Source organism: Homalodisca vitripennis, chromosome 1 (assembly GCF_021130785.1).
Source record: "Homalodisca vitripennis isolate AUS2020 chromosome 1, UT_GWSS_2.1, whole genome shotgun sequence".
NCBI classification, from domain to species: Eukaryota; Metazoa; Arthropoda; class Insecta; order Hemiptera; family Cicadellidae; genus Homalodisca; species Homalodisca vitripennis.
Window position 1 is genome coordinate 153,893,556 of NC_060207.1, and position 22,627 is coordinate 153,916,182.

The 22,627-nt window shown below is 31.8% G+C and overlaps 1 protein-coding gene across 1 annotated transcript; it reads right to left on the minus strand.

Annotated features, from left to right (window-relative positions):
* Positions 1-7,702: 7,702 nt before the first annotated feature.
* Positions 7,703-21,779, minus strand: LOC124374249 (MAD2L1-binding protein-like). The gene is made up of 4 exons (XM_046832501.1): positions 21,262-21,779; positions 15,235-15,345; positions 11,743-11,918; positions 7,703-9,753 (listed from the first exon to the last, which is right to left on the minus strand). The coding sequence occupies exons 1-4, from the start codon at positions 21,448-21,450 to the stop codon at positions 9,372-9,374; spliced, it is 858 nt and encodes a 285-aa protein (XP_046688457.1). The 5' UTR covers positions 21,451-21,779; the 3' UTR covers positions 7,703-9,371.
* Between the last annotated feature and the right edge of the window lie 848 nt (positions 21,780-22,627).

Below are 22,627 nucleotides of genomic sequence, written 5' to 3' on the forward strand. Positions count from 1 at the left end.
CTTTATTGATTAGTTATTTTTTATTTGCTTTTATGTATACACTAAGTAGCATGTAATTTAAGTTATAGGTTGATCGGTTTTAAAAGTATTTTTATTTACAGAATAAAAATACAATCAGTCACAAGTACTGTAGGTCTCTAGTATCAACAGAATATTAACTTGTTTCTATATTTTGAGCTTTGTCTCCACCAAATGTACAAGTATTTTAATAAATAATAGGATACACTATTGCAACTACAGTAACACTGTTAAAAAGTCAGGTAAAAACAATTCTGAACAATTTTTACCATGGTACGTGCTGCAAATAAAAAAAAGTATTAACTTAGTTACTTTTTAGAACAAGAGATTGCAGTACTTTCCAGTCACAACTGGATAAGAATTGAATTGTATAGCTGCACAATACAGTGGGCCACATGTAGTGGCCTGATGAGTTGAACGGCAAAACAGTGAGAATAATCGTATAATTTTATGTCTCAATTCTAGTGTGCTAGCTTAAATCACTGATGCAAAATAAAATATGTAATTAAAATAAATATATCTCAAAACTGATTTAAATTACCCACAAACAATGTAATTAGTAACAGGAATTATACAATATGTATACCCAACAACCAACCTACAATTATTTTATATTAACTAAAATATAATATAAACTCTCCAAAGATGCTGTTTTATTTACCTTAATTGGTTGCGGACTCCAGCTAGTAGAAGCAGTAATGAAGATAGCTTTTACAGATGTATTAACTGTCAGTAAATATATTTAATAAAAAAAAAAAAAACATTTTTGCATTCATCATCATCATCATCTGATTGATAAATGATGATGAAAATTCAGGATAAGTTTATACATCAAGAGGCATGTAATGAAATGTTTAAGCAATTTAATGTGGTTAATCACTGTAAAACATACCTTTAAGTGTACCATTATGATTTTTTTTTAAATTATGTATCCCAAAAATGTTTCTAAATGTACATTTTAGGATGACATTAAATGAACAATTGCTAACCAACAGCTGTAAATTCGTACAGTTTGGTCACAAATATAAGAATGAACTAATATCTTACATTTCTAATCTCGAATGTTACAAGATTTCCAAACACAAATTATATATGCCTTTGTGTAACAATCTTAATACACTTAAGGCAAACAAACAAGGAAGAGTTGTTCCACCAGAGTTAGATTAATGAAAAACAATTTTAACAAAGGACTTTTTGAGGTACAACTATTTACAATAAATTCCAAACTAATTAACTTCAATATGCAGAAATACAAAATGTGAAAAAATAAATCTTACCCCCCCACCTGCTGACACATAGAGGTTATTGGTTTTGCCTTTCTTTTTTTCAATTATTCATAATTTATAAATTTTAAACTTATATTTGCAAGGAAGAGATACTTGTATCTGATTTAGCGTATAATGTATTTAGCTTTCACAACAAATGATTCCCATTGTCTCAAAGACAATCATCCTGATGTTAAAGTGAAATCAAAATATTTATGTAAACTTTTTATCCTTGCTGAAGAAATTAATGAAAGATTTAGTTATTTGAGGTCCCTTACACCTTCATTTTTATTTCTGGAAAATCTTTTTGCTGTTAATGTTGTCAGTGAAAGCTGACCTATTACACCACTGATAATGAAATATACAGCAACTGAAGAGCTAGAGCTACAAGAGGATGAAGATTGAACCACTACATGGAATTCTTGAATGCGAAGCATATGGTCAGGAGGAAAGTCTGTTGCATGAGAAAGTGGTTGAGAAGTATAACACTGCCCTGGAATTTTGTGAGTCTTGATGGATTTTGATATCTTTGAAGATCTCTGGAAGATACAGGAAAGTGGAAACAAAAGTATAAAGAAGAACTCGTTTGAAAGGTATTAAATAGCAACCTGTAGTAATTTGACTGTTAACGTATTGTATAAATTTATAAAATGAATGGACTATCACTGACATGTAAACAGTGGTGTTTCTTCTAATGGCAAACACTCTTGTGGCAGCTCCCCCCCCCCCACACACACACACTGAGGGGCTCATGATATTCCTCATAGTGAGTAAAGCATTTTGTTTTCCTTTACAAGTTAAAAACAATATAAGAAAGAAAATTCTCAAAGGGTAAAATACACAAAAATAAAAAAATAACTGATAAACACATAAAATTGTAAGAAAAAAAACTGTACAAATAAAAGGAAAAGCTAGAAAAAGCCACTAAAGCAGTAAAAAAAATTGTAAAACAGAGAATATAGTGACATAGAGACAAAAACCAGTGAAATTTACCTATGGGGCCTCTGGCTTGAAAGATGAAAATGATAAATACATAGTGAAAGCAAAAAAAAAAACAAAAAAAACTGTAAATAGCATAAGAAGAGACTTAAAAAAATAAACAAATATAAGTCAAGTAGTGGATAATAATACAAAAAGAATAATTTAAATACCAATCGAGATCTACAATTAATCCAAGCATACACAAAGGTGGGTGCAGGAAAGTATTAAATTAATGGAAAAAAGATAATGCCCAATCTTATTTCTTCCTTTGGCCTGTGATTGAAACACTTAAAGTTAAGTAACTCTTATTATTTCTAGAAACACAGTTGTTATTGATTCATTAATGTCTTGAAAGTTTTCATTACCAGAAGAACTTCGATATTTATCAGAATAAATAATACATGTGCTCTAAATTTGAATAACGATATATCTTGATTGGCTCTCTCTAGTCAACATTCTACCTGATCAGCCAAATAATGCTGATAACTCCAGGCTGAGACAAAAGACAAGAATGATTTTAAATTAGCTGAAAAAAATGATCTTATACAGAAAAAATACTGCAGGCACAAGTATAATACCAGTTGGGCTTGAGCCTCACCAACAATGTGCCTCTTGAAGTTGAATGCATTTTTATTATGAATATTACATTAAAACGTAATTTAGGTTAAATAACAAAATAGTAAAACATAAATAAATTTATGTATTTTTTATATAAATAAACATCTGTTGTAAAATATACAGTATGTTGTAAAATACCCATAAAACATAGAAAAATATGATAGCAAGAATAATAGAAAAGATTTCTATTGATAAGATATTCAAGTTTTTTTTTTTTTAAACAGTCTTATCAATCACAGTAAAACTTATCTTTCTAGAAAGATACAGTTTTTATGCACACTTTTACTCAGTCTGAGAATAAAACTTGTAAACTGTCAACTATATTAACTTTCAAAGGGAAAAAAACTACTTGTACAATTAACACTGTAAACATTTTTCTATAAATGTATATAATTAATCTGTTTAATGCCGGAGCATGTTAAAAAAGTTTGTCCGAAAAAAGCCAAGCTTTTTTCAATAATTTTGTAACACTGCTAAAAACATCCATAAAATCAAAACAATTTAGATAGGCTCTTAACTTTATTTTCTTTTTTTTTACATATGAATGGTTTAATTAAAAACACAAAGCATTGAATACACTGCTAATTTATTATTTAAAAAAAAACAGAAGTAGTACTTGAAATCTTTTAAAACTTTATATATAATTTTTATATATAAAATAGCACTTGAAAAATATTTCCTCAAAACAATTGATACTACTATGTACAAAAAACAGTAGCAGTCGTGGGACTGCAGATAGAAGTGAAAACGGAACTATTAAGTTGAGAGTAATTAAAACTATATGCAAAAATTATATGAAATTTTTTATGTTTTATTTATTAGTTACATATGATGGGTTAAACAAATCATGAACAAAATATAAATACAAAGTGGTTGAAAAAATAATTAATATACAATTATCTTAACAATATCTTAATAAAAACAATAAATGAACATATTTCATAAAATCTAAAATTATTATAACATTTTTTTAATTTTCCAATTTTAAAATCCACGAAAAAATATTATCAAATAACTAGAAATCTATTTTACCACGCTAGTAAGATAAATCTTATACCGTAATAATACTCATTTCATGATGAAGAGGTTAAATATTAAAAACATAATTAAAATGAATAATGCTAAATTTTAAATACAAATATTCGTACAAATATTAAAAATGTTTAAAAATATATGTTGTTTTCATTATTCATTTATCTGTATAATTAATAGTTAGTTAAACATAGAATACAAGTGAGTAAACACCGAGTGAACAACAGTGAGTTGAACACCGTTGTAAATAATACAGTTATTGCTACGGATAAAGTATATAATTGCAATAACAATTAAACCCACAATATTTTTAAAACTAATAAATTAGTTAAATTAACTTGGTAATTAACTACAGTTCCGGCAGAAACGTTCACTCATCACTTCATACGCTACTACAGGCTAAACTAAACTTCCAATAAAAAAATGATAAATTACAAAAAAAATATTCATCTATTTTCACACAACTTTCTCGCTGACAAATTTTGTCTGACCAAAAAATAAAAAAAATCCTCGCTTACTACTTTTTTCTTGTCATTGTAAACGCTATGTAAAATGTAAACAATAATCAAAATTATTTCGAAATTTTTTTAATATTTAAAAATGTAACCAATAGATTGCCAATATTAAGAGCTTTAATTTGACGTATCTTACAGAATTGTACGACATTGGCTTCACTTTTAAATCGCGAGAGGAAGCCGTAAAGGTCACTGATTTTCGCAGTCTGTTTTCATACTCCGCCGGGACAGTTTTAACACAGCGAGACTGACTTTTTCATGCAGGTTAGTAGTCCGCGGCCAAGTCTACGGTTAAAAAACACAGCGAGACTGACTTTTTCATGCAGGTTAGTATCATTAGCATGTCGGTGACGCGAACCGAGGATTTTACCCTCTACCAAAACGCTCAACGCGCCTAAAGAAGTTTTCACTTCAAAAAAACTACTATGTACTCTCTATGTCCAGAGAGTAGATTACGTTTTGCTCGTATATATAGAAAAGAGTAGAAGAAAAAATTGTATTATGGACATTTTAGAGTAACACTATTTTTCAACAGTCACCATACAAATTTAGGCATTTATCGTATTGGTGAACTAGTTTTAAAATTTCAGTGTTATAAAATTCTGCAACTTGAGACTTCAACAACTTAGTCACACCCTCCCGCAGTTCCATGTCGTCATCAAAGTGCTGCGTTGCAAGCCAGATGTAGAAACACCTCCCACTTAAAAGTATCCAGGATTACTCAAGTCTAATTTGCCGTGTGTAGTCGGTTCCCATCTTGTACAAAATTTATGGTAACCTTCTGTGTAACAAACCCCTTGAAATTTGAGGAAAACTAAGTGAGAGTTCTGTTATTGTGAATCGTGGTTTTCTTAAATTTTCTCATCGACTTAGATACATTTTCACCGGTCACAATGCTTGGCCGCCCATTTCGTTTTGTCATCGTGTACATTAATTCGGCCATTTTTAAAACCTAATGCATCACTGACGCACTCCACATTCAGTAATCACACCGTTCCCATTAACTTCACAGAGCTGGCGATAAATCTGAATTGGTTTATTGTGCTTAGTCAACAAAAACTGTATTACTGACTATGCAACTTGCCGGTTTTTCAATTGCGTCACACATTTTAAACTGCTATTGTAACAAGGAGCAAAAGTAACCTCTCACTCACATGTCTGAGAATGGAACGGATGGATAGCCATAAAGCGGAAAACTGCCGTGACATCAAAATGGCCACAATAGTCCTGCCCCTAATGGCTACAGAGAGAAACGTAATCTACTTTCTAGATAACCTTTGTACAGCAATTAAAATTGTACACATACACCAAAAACTATTTAATTATCCTAAAGATTACACTACGTTTTGCGTAACTTACGTTTTTACTTTTTCTTGTAAGCTTAATCTCTTATGAGATTCAAACACAGTTTATAAAATACACAAGCTATCATTGAGTTCTGGATAAGTGAAACTTCATTTAGAATAAATTAGCAAAAATATAATTTTCCTTTATAAAAACTATAAAAGAAATTCTATATTTAAACGTAATATTATTTGAAAGTAAAAAAATTAAAATATTTACTTAAAGCATATATTGGTTCAGTTTCACATGAGAAATATCACTTTTAAATATTATTCCACTATAAAACATAATATTGGCTGCAGTATAATAAGCGTCCAACACTCGAGTAATCGATAATATTGAATCATCAATGAGTAAAGAATCCTTGCTATAACTACTTATATCAAATTACAGTATAAAAAATAATGTTATGGTGAATAAAAACCAACCTAGGATATGTATTTATAAAATATAACAAACAAAACAGTATAACATTTACTTAATTTGAACTATTTTGAAGGATAAACGTGTCTGACACGTGTACAAAACTACTCTACTTGCTGCCATTACAGATCTGCAGTATTATTGTCAGTAACCTATTACCAGGATACTGTTGTTTCAGTAACAGCTGGGCTGAATTTAAGCAATGAGACATATATTATTAATGAAATTTTACTACAATATGCAACGTTATTATGCGACGATATAAGTATTTTTAATATTCATCAGAAATACAGTACCTTCGGCGCCACCCTGCACTGCTGGCAAAACAAGAAACACACCCTTCGAGATGGTACCCAAATTCAAGCTCAGATCATGTGAGCGCTTGTTAAATCTCTTTTTATATTTATAATACTTATGTATGTATAGCCTAATAACAAATAGTAGATAATGACTTTTTAGCATCTAATAATTGTGTTGTATAGTCAAATTTTTATTAACTCGTTTATAAATTTATTAGTTTATCAGGCTATGTTACATTGTAGTGAGTTAAGTTAATTTTTTGTATATTAACATGCTACCATGATAACAGGTAACAGGAATGTAATAACTCAACATGTTATTTTGTAATAGGTATTGACAAGCAACAATATATCCCCTCTCCAGCGGCCATTACTCAAATACCATACACATGGTTTAACTTGGTTTCAATTTCTTTGGAACAATAATGTCGAACTTAATAACGTTATAAACTTTTAAGATTGTATTATAGTGAAGCTTTGTCAAAGAAATATATGCATTTAGATTATATAAAATAACACAACTTTCTTTATACTAAGTTTGGGCAGTTACAATTATTTAACAGGGCAAATAAATATGTCTGACAGCATTTAAATAATTCTAATTGATGATTCAATATTATTGATCACTCGAGTGTTGGACGCTTATTACACTACAGCCAATATTTTCAAAACTGTAAAAGTCATGTTGTTTTTAGAAAGTGATATTTTAATTTTTTGTGGTGTTTTACACTAAATTTAATCTACCTAATCTTACAAAATTGTAAAAAATATTCTTTCTTTTGCAATTTGGTTCATTCTGATTGTTTACATACAAAAAAAAAAAAACAAAAAACAGTAGTATAATTTTTACCGCAAAAGTATGAATACACGGACGTTGGGATTTCTAGGCAGTTTTTCAAATGTTGACACAATACATGTTTTTGTGATTCCTGAGTCATGTGTATCATAATGGTCTGGTTTAATTTCTTTATTTTCACCTAGACTGTGATTATGGTAGTTATCCACCTGAGGAAGAAATCCGACTGCAGATCTGGAAACGTATTGTTACTAATTTCTTATATCACCAAACAATGAAAAGTGTCAGGAAAAATCCTTCCCAATTCTTCATCATAAAAAACAAATCTTTAACAAAGTACAGAACGATATTTTTCTCAGGAAACTGAAAATATTTATGAGAATATATTAGTGGGAAGGATAATTTAAGAAGTGTTTTTAAAGGAGAGGATGACCTCCATTTGAGCTTTATTCCACACATATTCATAAACCACTAGCATGTGGGAGTATCTTATAAAAAAAATAAAATAAAGGAGGGCCAGTACATTTAAGATCAACAGGGCTAATAAATAAGTGCACATCTCTAAGTCAGACTCATTCAATGTGGCAGCTGGCTCTCCAAGATTGGTTAAAATAGTACCAAGAAAAGAACAGTATAAGTTCTTATCTGGAAATATTAATAACATATTGGCAGATTCAGGATAATGTAACGGGTGACATACAATATTTTATATTTATTATTTATGATAGAAAAATCTGTAAATAATTTGATTCTAGGTAAACAAACAGCTGAATAAAGGCAACTTGAGAGCTTAGTATACTTGAAAGACAGAACAATAATTCAAACTATCAACAAATTCATCAGTACAAGTAAGATCACAACGTAACTAAACTGCAAAATCATTGTATTAACATACAGCCTAATGAAAAAAGAGCCTATTAAAGTAATAATATGCATAATGACTTAGTTGGACAAAAAGTTTAATTTAGTTAGATTAAACATTCTTGTATGCTAAATTACTGTGTTACCTTATTAAAAAAAAAAAAACAAATGATTTCTTAGTTAATTTGAGGGCACCTACTATCCAATCAGCCTTTATTCATATAAACTTTAAAAAAATCCTGTAATAAGATAGAACAGATAAAAATTATACTAGCATTTATAGACAAGCCTGGTAATATTTACTGCACAGTATTACCCAGCCTACAATACAATATGGCACTATGACAAATATAATATTTAATATTTTCTTCAGTATCACACACAATAAAATGTCCATAATTCCATTAGTTATGGTTTTATCTGTTACAGTGAGTACATATAAGCAATACCTTTTTTATATAAAAAATATATTTGCAGTGATAACTATAATTTTATGGTAAATAATCATTAGACCAGTAACTTTAAACACTATAACCATATTAAACTTAATTAAATTTATTGGATTTTGTAAACTATGATTATAGAAGATTTGTCTATTAAGTAATGAAATTGGCTGCCATGAGGCGATCCAATCGTCTACAGTTCCTTCCTGGCAGCAGGATTTGTTGTTGTTAGTGGGGTGTCTAGGCTAAACAATGCACTGGACATCAGTTTCATCCAAGCTCTGACATAGTGAGGATTATGTATGTGCAAAGGCAATTTTTGAGTGTCATAAATTGAGCATTAGTCCCAGCACTGCTACACAATAAATTTTGATTTCGCCTGCGAAAAACTGCTTCGAAGATGGGTGTCTTGGTTAATAAGGTGTACAAAGAAAAAGCTGTCCAGGGCTCAGGTTCTAGTGATTCAGTGAGTTCAAGAACAGATGTGAGATCGCTGAAGACTTACAGTGGCCTTGATGTTCTTCAACGAGTGGTGTAAATAAAAATGTAAATCTTATGAGAACAAAGTATGGTTCATAAAGAGCTTGTTCTCTATTAAAAGTCTATTTCAAGACTATTTTGAAGGCTCAATAAGTATCGATGACATCAATAAATTATATGACCCAGTCACATTACTTTATAGACAAATTATATACTTACTTAATTTACTTAACTCCTATTTAAGTACATGAAAGATAACAATGTAATTCTTCTAGTTAATTGAACTTCTACGCTCGTCAGGATAGAAAACTATGTTTATACCACAAGTCCGTTATGGATTTCCCTTGTGATTTACAGTCACGAAAACCTTTGAGTGTCCGCTGCATCTGGTACCACACACACTGGTCACCTGGGTCTGTGTCATCACTGTTCAGTACGAGCGCAGCCATATTGTCGGACAACAGCTCAGTTTGAGTGCAGGTGCACGGGCGTGCTGCAGTAGACTCCAGCGTGAAGCAGACCTGTTGCGCTCGCTGGGACAGCTGGTAGCAGTCCTTAGGGAGCAACCACTGTGAGTCGGTGTTTCCACCCTTCCTAAGCTTCACCATCACAAACATGTTGGTCAACCCAACACTGCGCTGTAGTCTTGCATTGACATCATCCGAGATTATTATGTTTCTGAAAGTCAAAGAAACAAAATTGTAAAATAAATGTAAACAGACATGATAATAAAATATAGCTTACCCATAAAACTGACAAAAATATAATTAAGACATTGTTTGCAAAATTCACTTAGATTAAATGGAACCAAACAGTTTAGCTCAGCTAAACTTATTCCAAAACAACCTTCAATTAAGACTGCAGAACAAGAATTGATGGGATGAAGAGGATGAGACATGGAATATTTGTTACCAAACGTAACATTTACGAAAAGGCTATTATATAACGATTGATTTATAATGGTATGAAACAAAATTCTCAAATGAATTTCCTTTATTATATAGAAAATTATAGACAGTACAGTAGGTTAAACTTTCACTATTTTTAATAAATTTGAATTTTGAAAAAAATATGTCAATTAATAACATGTTTCTCTTATAGCTGTGTAACCAGAATATTTATCTTAGTTTTGATTTCCTTTGACGATATGTAGTTAAATATTCACTAGAATGGGTAATATTTCATTATAGACAACACAATATATATATATAAAATGAATGTTTGTGTGTTTGACCTTTATAGACTCAGAAACTATTTGACCGATCATTATGAAAATTTGTATGTATATGTATTTTTCTACATATTTTCTACATAGAAGGTTTATATGCTATGCCCATTGATGTAACTCACCACCAGGAGGTGCTGCAAAATATATAAGTTATCAAAGCGCCTGCACATTGTAAACTACAATTACGAGATAGTTGTGTATAATAACCACACACTATGTGAAGGCACTAAATTTTTATGGATATTTGTCTTTCAAATGAATTTCTGTTTCGCCTTATAGCTTGAATGTTAGACCACTTTATTATTAAGTACATGTACGTGTACAATGGCTATAAACATACACTTTTGGCAGATTTTCTTGATAGTGTCAACAAGGTAAACTCTACATTGGCGTTGACAATATAATTCACTTGAACCACAAGTGCTCATACACGAGCAAAGCTTACAAGCAAGCTTAAGCGAAGCCGCGGGGAACAGCTAGTTAAAAAAAAAATACCAATCTATACAATGATGCATTTGTGGTGTGCACAGTAAGTTACAAATATTTTATGACTTAAAAATATTAATTCTCAATGTCCAAACTTTTCCCTATTTGTAAATCATACAAATAGATCCTGAGTCACCTGAACTGGCACACAATATCTCAGCTACTGCAACAGGTACGCTACTAGGAATGCCCTTCCAAAGGGCTCAAAGATGACCAACAGTGCAAAAGAAGCAGCATTGTGAAAGAAATTTAAGTGCTGACTACTACAACATACTTTTTATTAACTTTAATGAAATTTTAAAATAATATTTACATGACCTGTGTTCTATCTTTATGATAATGTACAAAAATGTAAATAACAAAGTTATGCTAACCAGTTACTTTTCTTTGGTATTCAATACTTGTTCAATTTGAAAAACTGTTGCAGATGTATTAATGTTTTTCAGTGTAAAACTACATGTAACACAACCCACTAATATTATTAGAAAACTTATCTTATCAGTAATTCACATTGGATTAAATCCAAAACATTTTAAAATCTGGGGCAGAACATACAAGTGTGGTTTTTATTCGGCTGAACTTATCAATGCAATAAATAATCTAAAAAATATCTCCTAGAATTCAAGAAATACATATTAACTCATTAAGCTGAACTTTATTCAACTAAGAGAAATTCTTAAATAAACAATAACAAAGAAAAAAAGTATATTTGGATATAACATTTGGGTTTACTGTAATTTTATTAGAAGTTTTTTTGATGTAAATTCAGTGAGGTTTCTATATAATAAAAAATATAAGCTATGCAATATAATTAAATGGATTTAAATTGGCTTGTGGTCTGAAAGAAAGAAAGGTCTCTCTGTATAAATAATAGTTGAAGAATTGTAAGATTTCATGAGCAACTCCATTAAATAACAATAACTTATATACGTAGTTATTGTTATTGAGCTCACCTGAAGAGATTTCCAATTTGTCTTTTATACAAATGTTGATTCTCAGAATGGCCGTACGTCAAAGACGGAATCTTGATGCGATAAACATCTTTAGGACTCAATGGTGTCGCTCCAAACAACAGAACAACCTCTTCTAACAGATGTTCACTCGATTTTGTCAATTCATGTTCAATGCACTGTCAAAACATCATAGAACAAAAATATAGTAATAATTATAGTAGGTTACGCAACTGACATGTTATGATTCACCAAAGTAAGTGCCTTGTCCATAAACTCCAAGGGGGTGTAACATGATAGTAGAATATGTGTTCTAAAAATTGGGTAATACTGCTAATAACAATTTTCAAGAACATAACTGATGATACTATTTCAACTTAGCTATAGTTGAAAGAAGTTAAACACGTGTGTACAACACTGCTATAAGTGTGTTAGTCAGTGAAACCAGATAAACACGAACTTCTGAGCTGTCAAACAAGACACGGCAACAATGCATGTATTATTGCCTAGTAGTACTTTGACCATTTTCTCTCTTCTGTGATTTGTTTAATATACCGGTCAGTCACTACGGTTTGCTGAAGAACTATATCATACGAGATGTGCCTCCTTTTGTAGCACTTGAGTTTATCAACACCTATTAAAACTAACATTTCATAGACAATTAATTGTGTTAAAGTCACATTACTGACTGACTGGTAGCGAGATCTCAGAAACTATTAAATCAAATACAAAAATATTGTGTATAAACAATAATATGGAAATCCTGAACTACACGAGAGTCAATCAATCAATAATCTTTATTTACAGTAACATTAAGAAACGTATTGGCGTCAAAAATACTATACAATCAGTACAAACAATTAAGAATATGCGAGTACAAATTACAATGTTGAAATTATTTCTCTTTACTAATGTGTAGCCTCAAAGAATTCTTTCAATGAATAGAGCGGTCTTCTCTTGAGCCAGTTGTGAAGTCCTGTTGTTAGTAGTTTCCCTCTGAGTGCTTTTAAAGATGTGGGCAGAGCATTGTATAACTTGCATCCGATGTAAATTGGTTTTCTTTGGAATTGGGCTGTGCGATGAGATGGAAGGGAGAAGTCGGTGGCATACTGGGTGTTGTAGGAATGGATGTTTTCACCTCTTGTATGTAAGTCCCGATCTCTTGTTTGAAGTATGACAGTTTGAATGTAGAGAGCCACAACTGTTAATATTTCAAGAGATTTGAAAGCATTCTTGCAGCTGTCTAGTGGTTGCAAGTTCGACAAAACTCGAATGGCTTTTTTCTGCAGTACTAAAATACTATTAAGATTGCTCTCAGAAGTCCCTCCCCAAACAACTATACCATAGCGGATGTGTGATTCTATCATGGCATAGTAAGCAGTTTTTGCTGCATCCAGTCCTGCTGCCCAATATATTCTTCTGACCACAAATACTCCAGTGCTGATACTCCATATGGCTAGTCCATCTGAGGCCAGTATCAAGAGACAGACCTAATAATTTTGTTTCTTCTTCGGAGGTGATGTTTGGTAAATCTAAAACTGGTTCTGCTAGTCAACTGAAGTCTTGGATGCATTTAATGCTAGGTCATTTTGGCTGCAGTAGTTAATTACTTTTTTCAAGTTGCGTTTCCAACAAAGCAGTAATGATTGGAGCCATACATGATCAGACCATTTCAAATGCTTCCATCAGATGCTGCTCTAAATTTTTTTTCAAGTGTGGATAATGAGTCTTCGTAAAGGTCTTGCTAGTAGTAACTATCATAACCAAATGAACTATGCTAATTTTGTTACTTGGATCAGAAATCAGTTAACCCTAATCTCTCACAAAACTCAACCATTGTCGATTGTAATTAAAAATATAACATAATACGAGGTTGAAGTCAATAGAACTGATAACTCGAACACCATAAATACTGTAACTTCTACCTGGTCAAGAAAGCTTTTCATTCTCAGAATTTTCTTTGCTTGAGTACTGTTTGCAGCTTCCACTAAGATGGTTCTGTTCTGCCGAATGGATTTTGGCTGACCTGCATAAGTTAGGAAAGCTTTGTTTATGACGAATGGGCTCACCATGCTCAATAATTTGTCCTCCCCTCTGTGACTCACCATGAGGAATGTAGGCATAAGTGTCAAAACATCTTTTTTATGCGGATCATGGCATATGCTTTGTTTAGCTTCTACTTCACTTTCTGATTCAGAGAGTTGGCATTTTTTATCTACATTGCTATAATCCCTTTCTACAATGTATTGGTTCACTTGTCCTAATGATTGAGGGGTTGTTTTTCCATAAAAGTGTTTACCAGCACATTGTGTTAAGTAGTGTGGAGCCATTAACCGGAAACGGAACAAACCCTCGGGCGTCTCCTAAACCATAGATTGTGAGGCGCCTACCTCAGTTCGCTGAAGCCCAGTCTTCATCGTTTACCAAACTGGGAATTCGTCCACAACTTAGGCTCACACACAGCTACAGGGGCTCTGACACCCCTGTTTAATCAACACTTCCTGACTAGGGACCGAAGTAGCTGGTTTCTGAACCAGTACATGACTTACACCTTGGCAGGCACAAGCTAACATCAGTTCTTTCCGGCACCAGATAGGATATCCAGCGCCAAAATAAAGAAAATAGGTTGCTTGAAACAACTGAAGATCACATCACAACCTTTGATTGAGAACAGTTTAATCAATACTTTTATACAGTTTCAGTGGCTATCTGTATTTTTGCAACTAAAGAAGCACCTCAGTGACAACAATACCATAACAATGATCCTGTTGCAGTCACTGGATCAAATCAGGTTGCTAATTTCTATGAAAATGCTATACAAAAGATGTGTTTTATTATTGTTCAATACAAGTGGCTTAACGTTTTGATATATAAAACAAAATCAAGATAACCAAACCTTTTGGTGGCAGTTAGTTGACAAGTTGAAAAAAATATGAACTCTCATATAAAAATAAAGTTGTTACAGAAAAGTAACTTGTTCTATATAACTTGTATATCAAAATGGCATTTAATTAAAAAAACTATGCTTCATAAAAGTAAAAAAAACTGAAAATAAATATTCTGTAAAAAAACAAATTAATAGAAAACACTAACAAATGAAGTATTATTTGTCATCTTGGTGGTTCTTAACACAGTGGTCTCAAAATAAATATTAATTTTACATGTTGTCACATAACACGTCATGTGATATATTATTTAGATTCATGTTATGCTAATGCTCATTTTGGATGGAATTGCCCTTATCTTTGTTATATTTTTTGAACAGTGCTTCCTCTAATATTTATTGAAATGACAACTAGTTATATACAAATTTAATTTACAATTGAAGCTATCAAGAATTAAACAAGACCTTTAAAAGAACTAACACATATATTAACCCTGAAAATTTTATGTAGATAGGGATACTAAATTATTTTTGTCAATTGAAAATTGTCAAAGGAGCATGAACAACGAATTTTAATTTATACACATTTTTGATAGGCTACAAATACATACCTTGAAGACATTGTCAAGAATTTCAAATGCTTCTTCAACTTTTTTGTAGTATTTTTCCATGACAAATGAAACCCGCAGGGAAGCATCATTGTTTTCACTATTATTGTGCAACTGTGGGCAGTTTATAACAATTAAGGATAGATTTTCATAAGCAGTGAGCCAAATTTTTTAAATTAATACTGTGATTTATCAATATTTTATAACTATAAAATCTACACTTTCCACTGAACAAAAAAATGATATAACATTAATAGGTTTAGACAGGAAAAATATGTTTTAAATCAAAAAGTATAAAATATATAAAAGTTTACAAAATAGCCAAAAAAATGGATAGTCACAATGTGTTATAATAATTCTATAATCATCATGCTGTTATATGATTTAAAAATCAACATCACATGCAAATTTAATATCTGGAATGAATTTAACACAAACAAGTCACTTAGGAACAGCAGTGTCACAAAAGAAAGACGTTGAGTTCTAAATAGAATTATTAGAAAAATATTTACTTTAACCACTTCACACTATTTGTAAAAACTAACTTATAATAAGAAAATAAATGTATAGGAGAGTAGAATCAATAGAAATGAAAGGGAGGAAAACCTAAATAACTAAAATTACGTCCGAAATGCCTCTGGCCATAATTGCAGGCTTCGGTGGCACATTTTGGCACTACCCCGCACTTCTAACACGAAAAGAAAAACATCCCTTAAGATAGTATCTAAAATCGAGCTCAAAAACACAAGTGCTTGTTTCAGCCCAACACAAAATTCATTCAACATGATCTGACGTCAGAAAAGTGGCCTATCCTATAAAGGAGAAAACGTGTTTTAAAACTCCACGTCAGACTAAAAACAACACAAATTCCAAATTGTTCATTGGAGGTACATGTTGTACCTCTTCACTAGTTGCGGAAGGTAATTCCATTGTTCTAAGTAAAATGTTACAAGAAACAAACTGAAGAAAATGCTAACACAAAATGGCCAATGGTGTCGTCAAAATACAAAGATCAAAGTTTTTTATTTTAAAATGTACTGTACTATGCAGCAAAATCTGAACAATCATAAAACATGTGTTTATTGACATTTCTTTTGTACATTATCATTGAGATAAGAACAAGAGTTCATAGGAATACATTGTTAAAATTCAGTAGCTAGGTCAGTCCATTGATAAAACACATTAAGTTGGAGGAAAATTCATTAAGTTGTTCTTTAAAGCCAGCACTTCAGACGTCACCCCCAAACTGCAGCTTGTTGGTCTTCTTCAGGTCCTCTGGAAGGGCATTCCATAACTTAACTCCTCTGTAGCTCGGCTGTCAGTCTGTGTGTACAGGGAGTTGGTAGCTAGAGGCATGTCTGGTGTTGTAGCTGTGATTTTGGGCACCGGTTCTCGCTGCTTCAGGTTGACTTGAGATGGAGAAAGGAGACTGCTTCCAGGATGTAAAGATTCACTACAGTGAGTATTTTCAACTATGTAAAGGCTTGGCGACAGGTTTCTCCAGGCTGGGGCTCCTTAGAAACCCTGATTGCTCTTTTTTGGTGGATGAGGAAACCACTGCAAGTTGCCTGCTGTAGTGCCCACAGCCGCAATCCCGTCCTAGAGGTTAGATTTAAAGAGGGCGTAGTAAGCGATCTTTGCCGTATCTGTATCACTATTACTTTTTAATCTGCGGATTACATACAATGCTTTGCTGAGCTTGTTACAAAGGCAATCTATGTGGCTAGTCCAAAGCACATATGCAATTAAGGCAATTATTATACCCAGGTACTTTGAAGTAGCAGTTTTCTCCAGACTTGGTAGCCTTCCTAAAACAAGCTGTATCGTCTTATTCTCATTTTATAGCAAGATCATTTTCTTGGCTGTACTGTATTGACATCTTTAGAGCGGTGTATGCTGCTAATGTCAAGTTGTTCTGTTCTTTTTGATCCATGACGAGGACCGTATCATCAGCATACATCAGTGTATGGCTGTAGGTTTGCATGCAGCTAGGGAAGTCATTTGTATATAAAATAAACAACGTGGGCCCTAGAACAGATCCTTGTGGTACACCGCGATTAATGATCTGTTATTTATCTGTTGTGTTAGTCTGTGTGGTTTATTTTGAAAATTTGTCTTTGTTCTGTTAGGTAACTTTTTATCCAGTCGTATGATTGTCCTTTCACTCAAAGATTTTGTCAATTTATCTAAGAGATGTGTGTAGGCAGTCAAAGGCCTTAAATAGTAGTCGAGCTGGATACCCAGTTGGTCTGTTAACAATTGATCAAGGCTAATAGTGGTGTTGATGTCGATTCTCCCAGTCTGAAATCCGTGTTGCTGAGATGTAGCAGTTTGTTAGTTGACATGTATTGTCAGAATCTGCTTAAAAATAATTTTACCATATAACTTTTAAAAAAGGTGATATCGGCTGGTAGTTAGCTGGTTTGTTGGTTTATCCTTGTTAGAGCTTTGGATAGACTAGATATTTTTAAAGAAGATGGAAATGTTCCAGAAGTGAAAGATTTGTTTATGACAAAGAAAGGGAGCCAACTATTTCTTCTTTACATTTTTTTTTTAACAGTTTTTTGTAGGGACACTGTTAAATCCAGCAGAAATTTTTTGGTTTCTAATGATCATATTAGTTTACCTCTTCTAGGGATGTAGGTTATAATATAAAATTTGGAATATTTGGATTTGCATTTGGTAGTATTCTTTGACCACTTGCTTGGTTTTGATATATTGAATCTTCAGCTATGTTTATAAAAAAACTGTTGAAATGTTTCTGCAATTTTAACTGGGTCACTTATGAGTTCTCCCTGTATATCTAATGAGCAGACAGAGGCTTATCCTCTTTTTTGCCTCCCTCTCTGAACTAATGATTTGCCATATTGCCTTTGATTTGTTATCTGCCACTGTTATCCTGTCAATGTTTTCTTGGCGTCTCAGATGTTTCAGCTAAAAGGCATATTCCTTTTAATTGAGCTGCATTATTTTTTTTTATCTCAATTACAGTTATATTGTTTAAGTCTTGAGTTTCAATATACTGTCGCCTCAACTGCGTTGCAATGGGGTCAGTTAGAATTTGCTTAAATTCATTATGTTTTTTAATTTTAATTTTTGTTATAGAGCATGTCATATCTATTGCATTGTAAAGAATACTGCCAAAAACTGTTGGAAGACTCCTCTGGATTGGTTGAGCTAGACTGTCCAGTCTTGCTGGTGAAAGAGAGATTTTAACTTAAGCAAATTCTTTTGTACCCCATGTTTTCTGCATTCAACAGATGGTGGTGTGGATAAATGGTTGCCCAAGTTGATGGTACATAGCTGTCCTGTGTGGTCTGAAATTGCTGTGTTCAGAACATTTAACATGAAGCTGTTATAGCTGCAGATTAGTGCATACACAGTCTACGTTCTGGAGGTTGGTAATGATTCTGGGAGGTCCAATCCCTGGATGTTGTAGCTAGTCAGGATATCTGTCAGTACAGTGTAGTCATACTTTTTGCCTTGCTATCAATATTGATGTAACACATGATTACTACTGGCTTGTTATTTGGTAAACCTTTCCACTGCTTCAGATATACAACATCCAGAGACCTGCCTATAAGTTTCCTTTGACCCTGTAAATCCCAGGTAGAGAATAATGTAAAAATAATTTAATAACGAGATACGCATCGGTAGAAAATGTCGAGAAAGAGGAGCCATACTATTTTGTCAACATAGAATCTGATGCAAAATCTGTTGCAAAAAATGCTTGGACCCTCTGCATGATAAGGAGCATTTTTTAAATGCTCTCACACATGTCTACTCTGTGAAGTAACTGTAAGTACTACGTGACTCAAGAGTAGTTTTAAATGCAGTTTTTAGTTATTTTATACAATTTGGAATAAATAAATTTATATTGCATATAAAAGTATAACGGAACATACAAACAAACATTCGCATTTGTATATATAGATATAAAAGTATAGATCTCTATAATAACATTTTAAAACCTAAAGATTAATTCACTTCGACATTTTTATTTCAAATTTATTTAAAGTATAATCGTGTTTGAAAATATATTCAATATCAAATAATATTTTTGGTTATTGACCAATGCAGGGTTTAAGCTGAGATGAAAATTCTCGTTGCAAAAATGCTACAAGCTCTTCAGAATTTTTAGCAATACTGTTTGTGTATTGTAGCACTAATTAATAGTAGTGGTATTCCACGAAGATTACAATAATAGGCTACTTATCGAAAGTTCTATATAATACTTAAGCCTCCAGAACCAATATAATATATAAAACAAAGTCTTTTCTCAGTTTAAAATAACCATAAAATTAAGTGGTAAGGTTATTTTTTATGAAACAAATAACTTTTAACATATCCGCGGGCTAGAGCAGCATCTGATGGAAGCATTTGAAATGGTCTGATCATGTATGGCTCCAATCATTACTGCTTTGTTGGAAACGCAACTTGAAAAAAACACAAATATTGTTAATTAGCCTAACTATAATTTCCTATCTTCGGGTAGGGTACGATAAGCGGACCCGGTTTTTATATCGAAATTGGCAAACGATATTACTTAATCATAACCATCAATATAATCAATTGATAATGATTAATTATTTTGAATTATTAACTTAAATAGCCTATATCAACAGCTGTAAACACTTTAAAATAATACACGTAGGATAATATTTCAATTTTACATAAGTAATTTTAATTATTAAAAATGGCAGTCAATTTTAGAAAACTACACGACATTGCTTTGAAAGATGATAAGACATAAATAAAATACATTGTTTTTGTGGCTTCAACATGTTGGACTCGTACCGAAAACCCCATTATGTGAAATTTGTGGGCAAGAAACAACTGTAACTGTGAGAGGAGCAAATATGGTCGTCTTCAGTTTTCCTAATTTTTGTTATAATAATTTGTTTGATCACTGTAAATATTAAATTCATATTTTAATGTAAAACATATGATTGTTATTGAGGACTATAGATACTTTTATATCGATTGATAGTCTAGGATTTGAGATGCGAATATTAGGTATCGAAGACTACATTTTTCGATATAAAAAACCGGGTCCGCTTATGGTACCCTACCCCTATTTTCTAGCAAGAAAATTAGTTGTACTTTTAATGTTTTGAAATTCATTATTTGTCATTATCATACCCTAAAACCTTAAATATTGTTCTGCTCAGTAGTATGCTAGCAATAGGTTAATAACGATAATCTCATTTCTGGTGTGGATAAAAATAAAGCATAGGCCTACAAATTGAATTAATCTTTCAACAAACCAGTAGCCTAAATAGTGTAAAAAACAAACATAAGTTTAATAAATAAGTAAAACTTAAGTTACTTAGCATGTAGTAACTTCCAATTACATAAAAATAGCTTTTCTTGATTTAAAAATAACATGATTATATAAAGAAGTTATACTCTCACTCTGAATAAATAACGATTTATTAAAAAATGGAATTGATTAATTTCGTAATATTTTAACTGCTCACGTAGTCTGCAATCAAACACATACATAACTTCACGAGACAGTTGATGGTGCTGAATATTGGTAGGGTACGATAAGCGGACCCGGTTTTTTATATCGAAGAATGTAATCATCAATCTCAAATCCTAGACTATCAATCGATATAAAAGTATCTATAGTCTAAGTGTTTACAGCTGTTGATATAGATTGTTTAAGTTAATTGTTCAAAATAATTAATCAGTATCGATTGATTATATCGGTGGTTATGATTAAGTAATATCGTTTGCAAATTTCGATATAAAAAACCGGGTCCGCTTATCGTACCCTACCCCTGAATATGAATATATATCAATATCACAGTGAATACTACAAGTTAGCTTCACCTATCCTTCCATTAATTTGGCAATCTTATAAGGATTAAGATAAAACTAACATAGGATAGTCTGAGTTAGGTTATGTTGTTGGCCCTCCATTAAAATTAAGAAAATACAGTAAGGGAATAAAACCAAACCTAATTTTACAAGTTAAAGTGTGGGGGGAATTATTAGATTTAATAACTTATTGCCAAGACTTACCTCAATTAATTTTTGTCGTTCCCTCCTCTTCAATACAAACAATTTTAACCTTTCGTAAGGATATGGAATTTGTTGTTTGTTGAAAACTATGTACTTGATCAATTCTGCAATATATGACGAACAGGATTTTGGAGTAATTATATCAGTCAGTGCAACCGTAAGTGGTATAATTTTACCCTGATTGTTCATTGTTAAGTTACTTTATAACACAACACTAAATGGGCGTAGTAATATTCTGCTTGAGACTTCACGCACAAACTACGAAATTACAGCATTACAACTGATTGTGAACTTCAACTTACTACAGCAGAAGCTAAGCTGCTGTAACGATAAAATAAAAATTGAATAATGGAACACAAACGAATAATGCTCTCTACTAGCAGAAAATATCATTCCTTCCCTTAAGTGATATGTAAATATATACAATGTTTTGCCTATTACGAAAATTAAATATATTATTGGCTAATTTATAAACTCAAAACGCAGTGGAACATTTAAATTCATTTTGATTTTTAAATGTAACCTATTTACACCGAAATTTAATTTTTAAGATTTTTCTATATTGCTTAATGGCGGCAATAGTTTTCTGATCATGAAGCCTTACAGTAGTCTACTATGTGGTTACTTTTCAACAACTATTATAAAATTATTTTCTATGTTCAGGTGAACCGTTATTTTAAACTTTCCTATAACTATTACTATTTTAATAAAATTATTCTACTCTTTTTCAAATATACAAAAGCTTTGCCATTTACTACTTTACCAAATTAATTAGCGGCAGTACAAGTTAAAAACTGCGAATTTATTCCCAACGTTCAAACGAAATCCCCACAGTTATGGATTGGAACTTTAAAGCTACTAAAATAGGTTTATTGTAATGTATAAATATAACTTATATAAATAACAAACTAGTATACATATAGTAGTGAACTAAAATAATACACTATCATTAAAGCAATACATGATTAAGTTAATTCAAATAAAACGAAGTTGCACAGTGATAGTTGAACGAAAAGATCTATAATTTATCTTTTACATTTGATCTCAAACTTGAACGTTGGATTAAATTCTTCAACATGGCAACTGGAACTTCCACAAGCTGGTCTTCTCCAGTCTCAAGCAATGTGCTTTAATTTGTAGGTATCCTTTTGGCACTCGTGAATTATTATATTGGTAATGGAGTGGATACGCTTAGGCATATTGTGGAATTCTTCAGGGTTTGTCAATCATAATGTTCCAATGCTTAAACCAGACACTTTGCTTAGATGCTTGACTTGCTGATACAAATTAATCTTCACTTGTTGATAATGATATGTTTAAAAAAAGTTATATTTGTGATTATATTGAGTGATAAGGTTGAACGAAC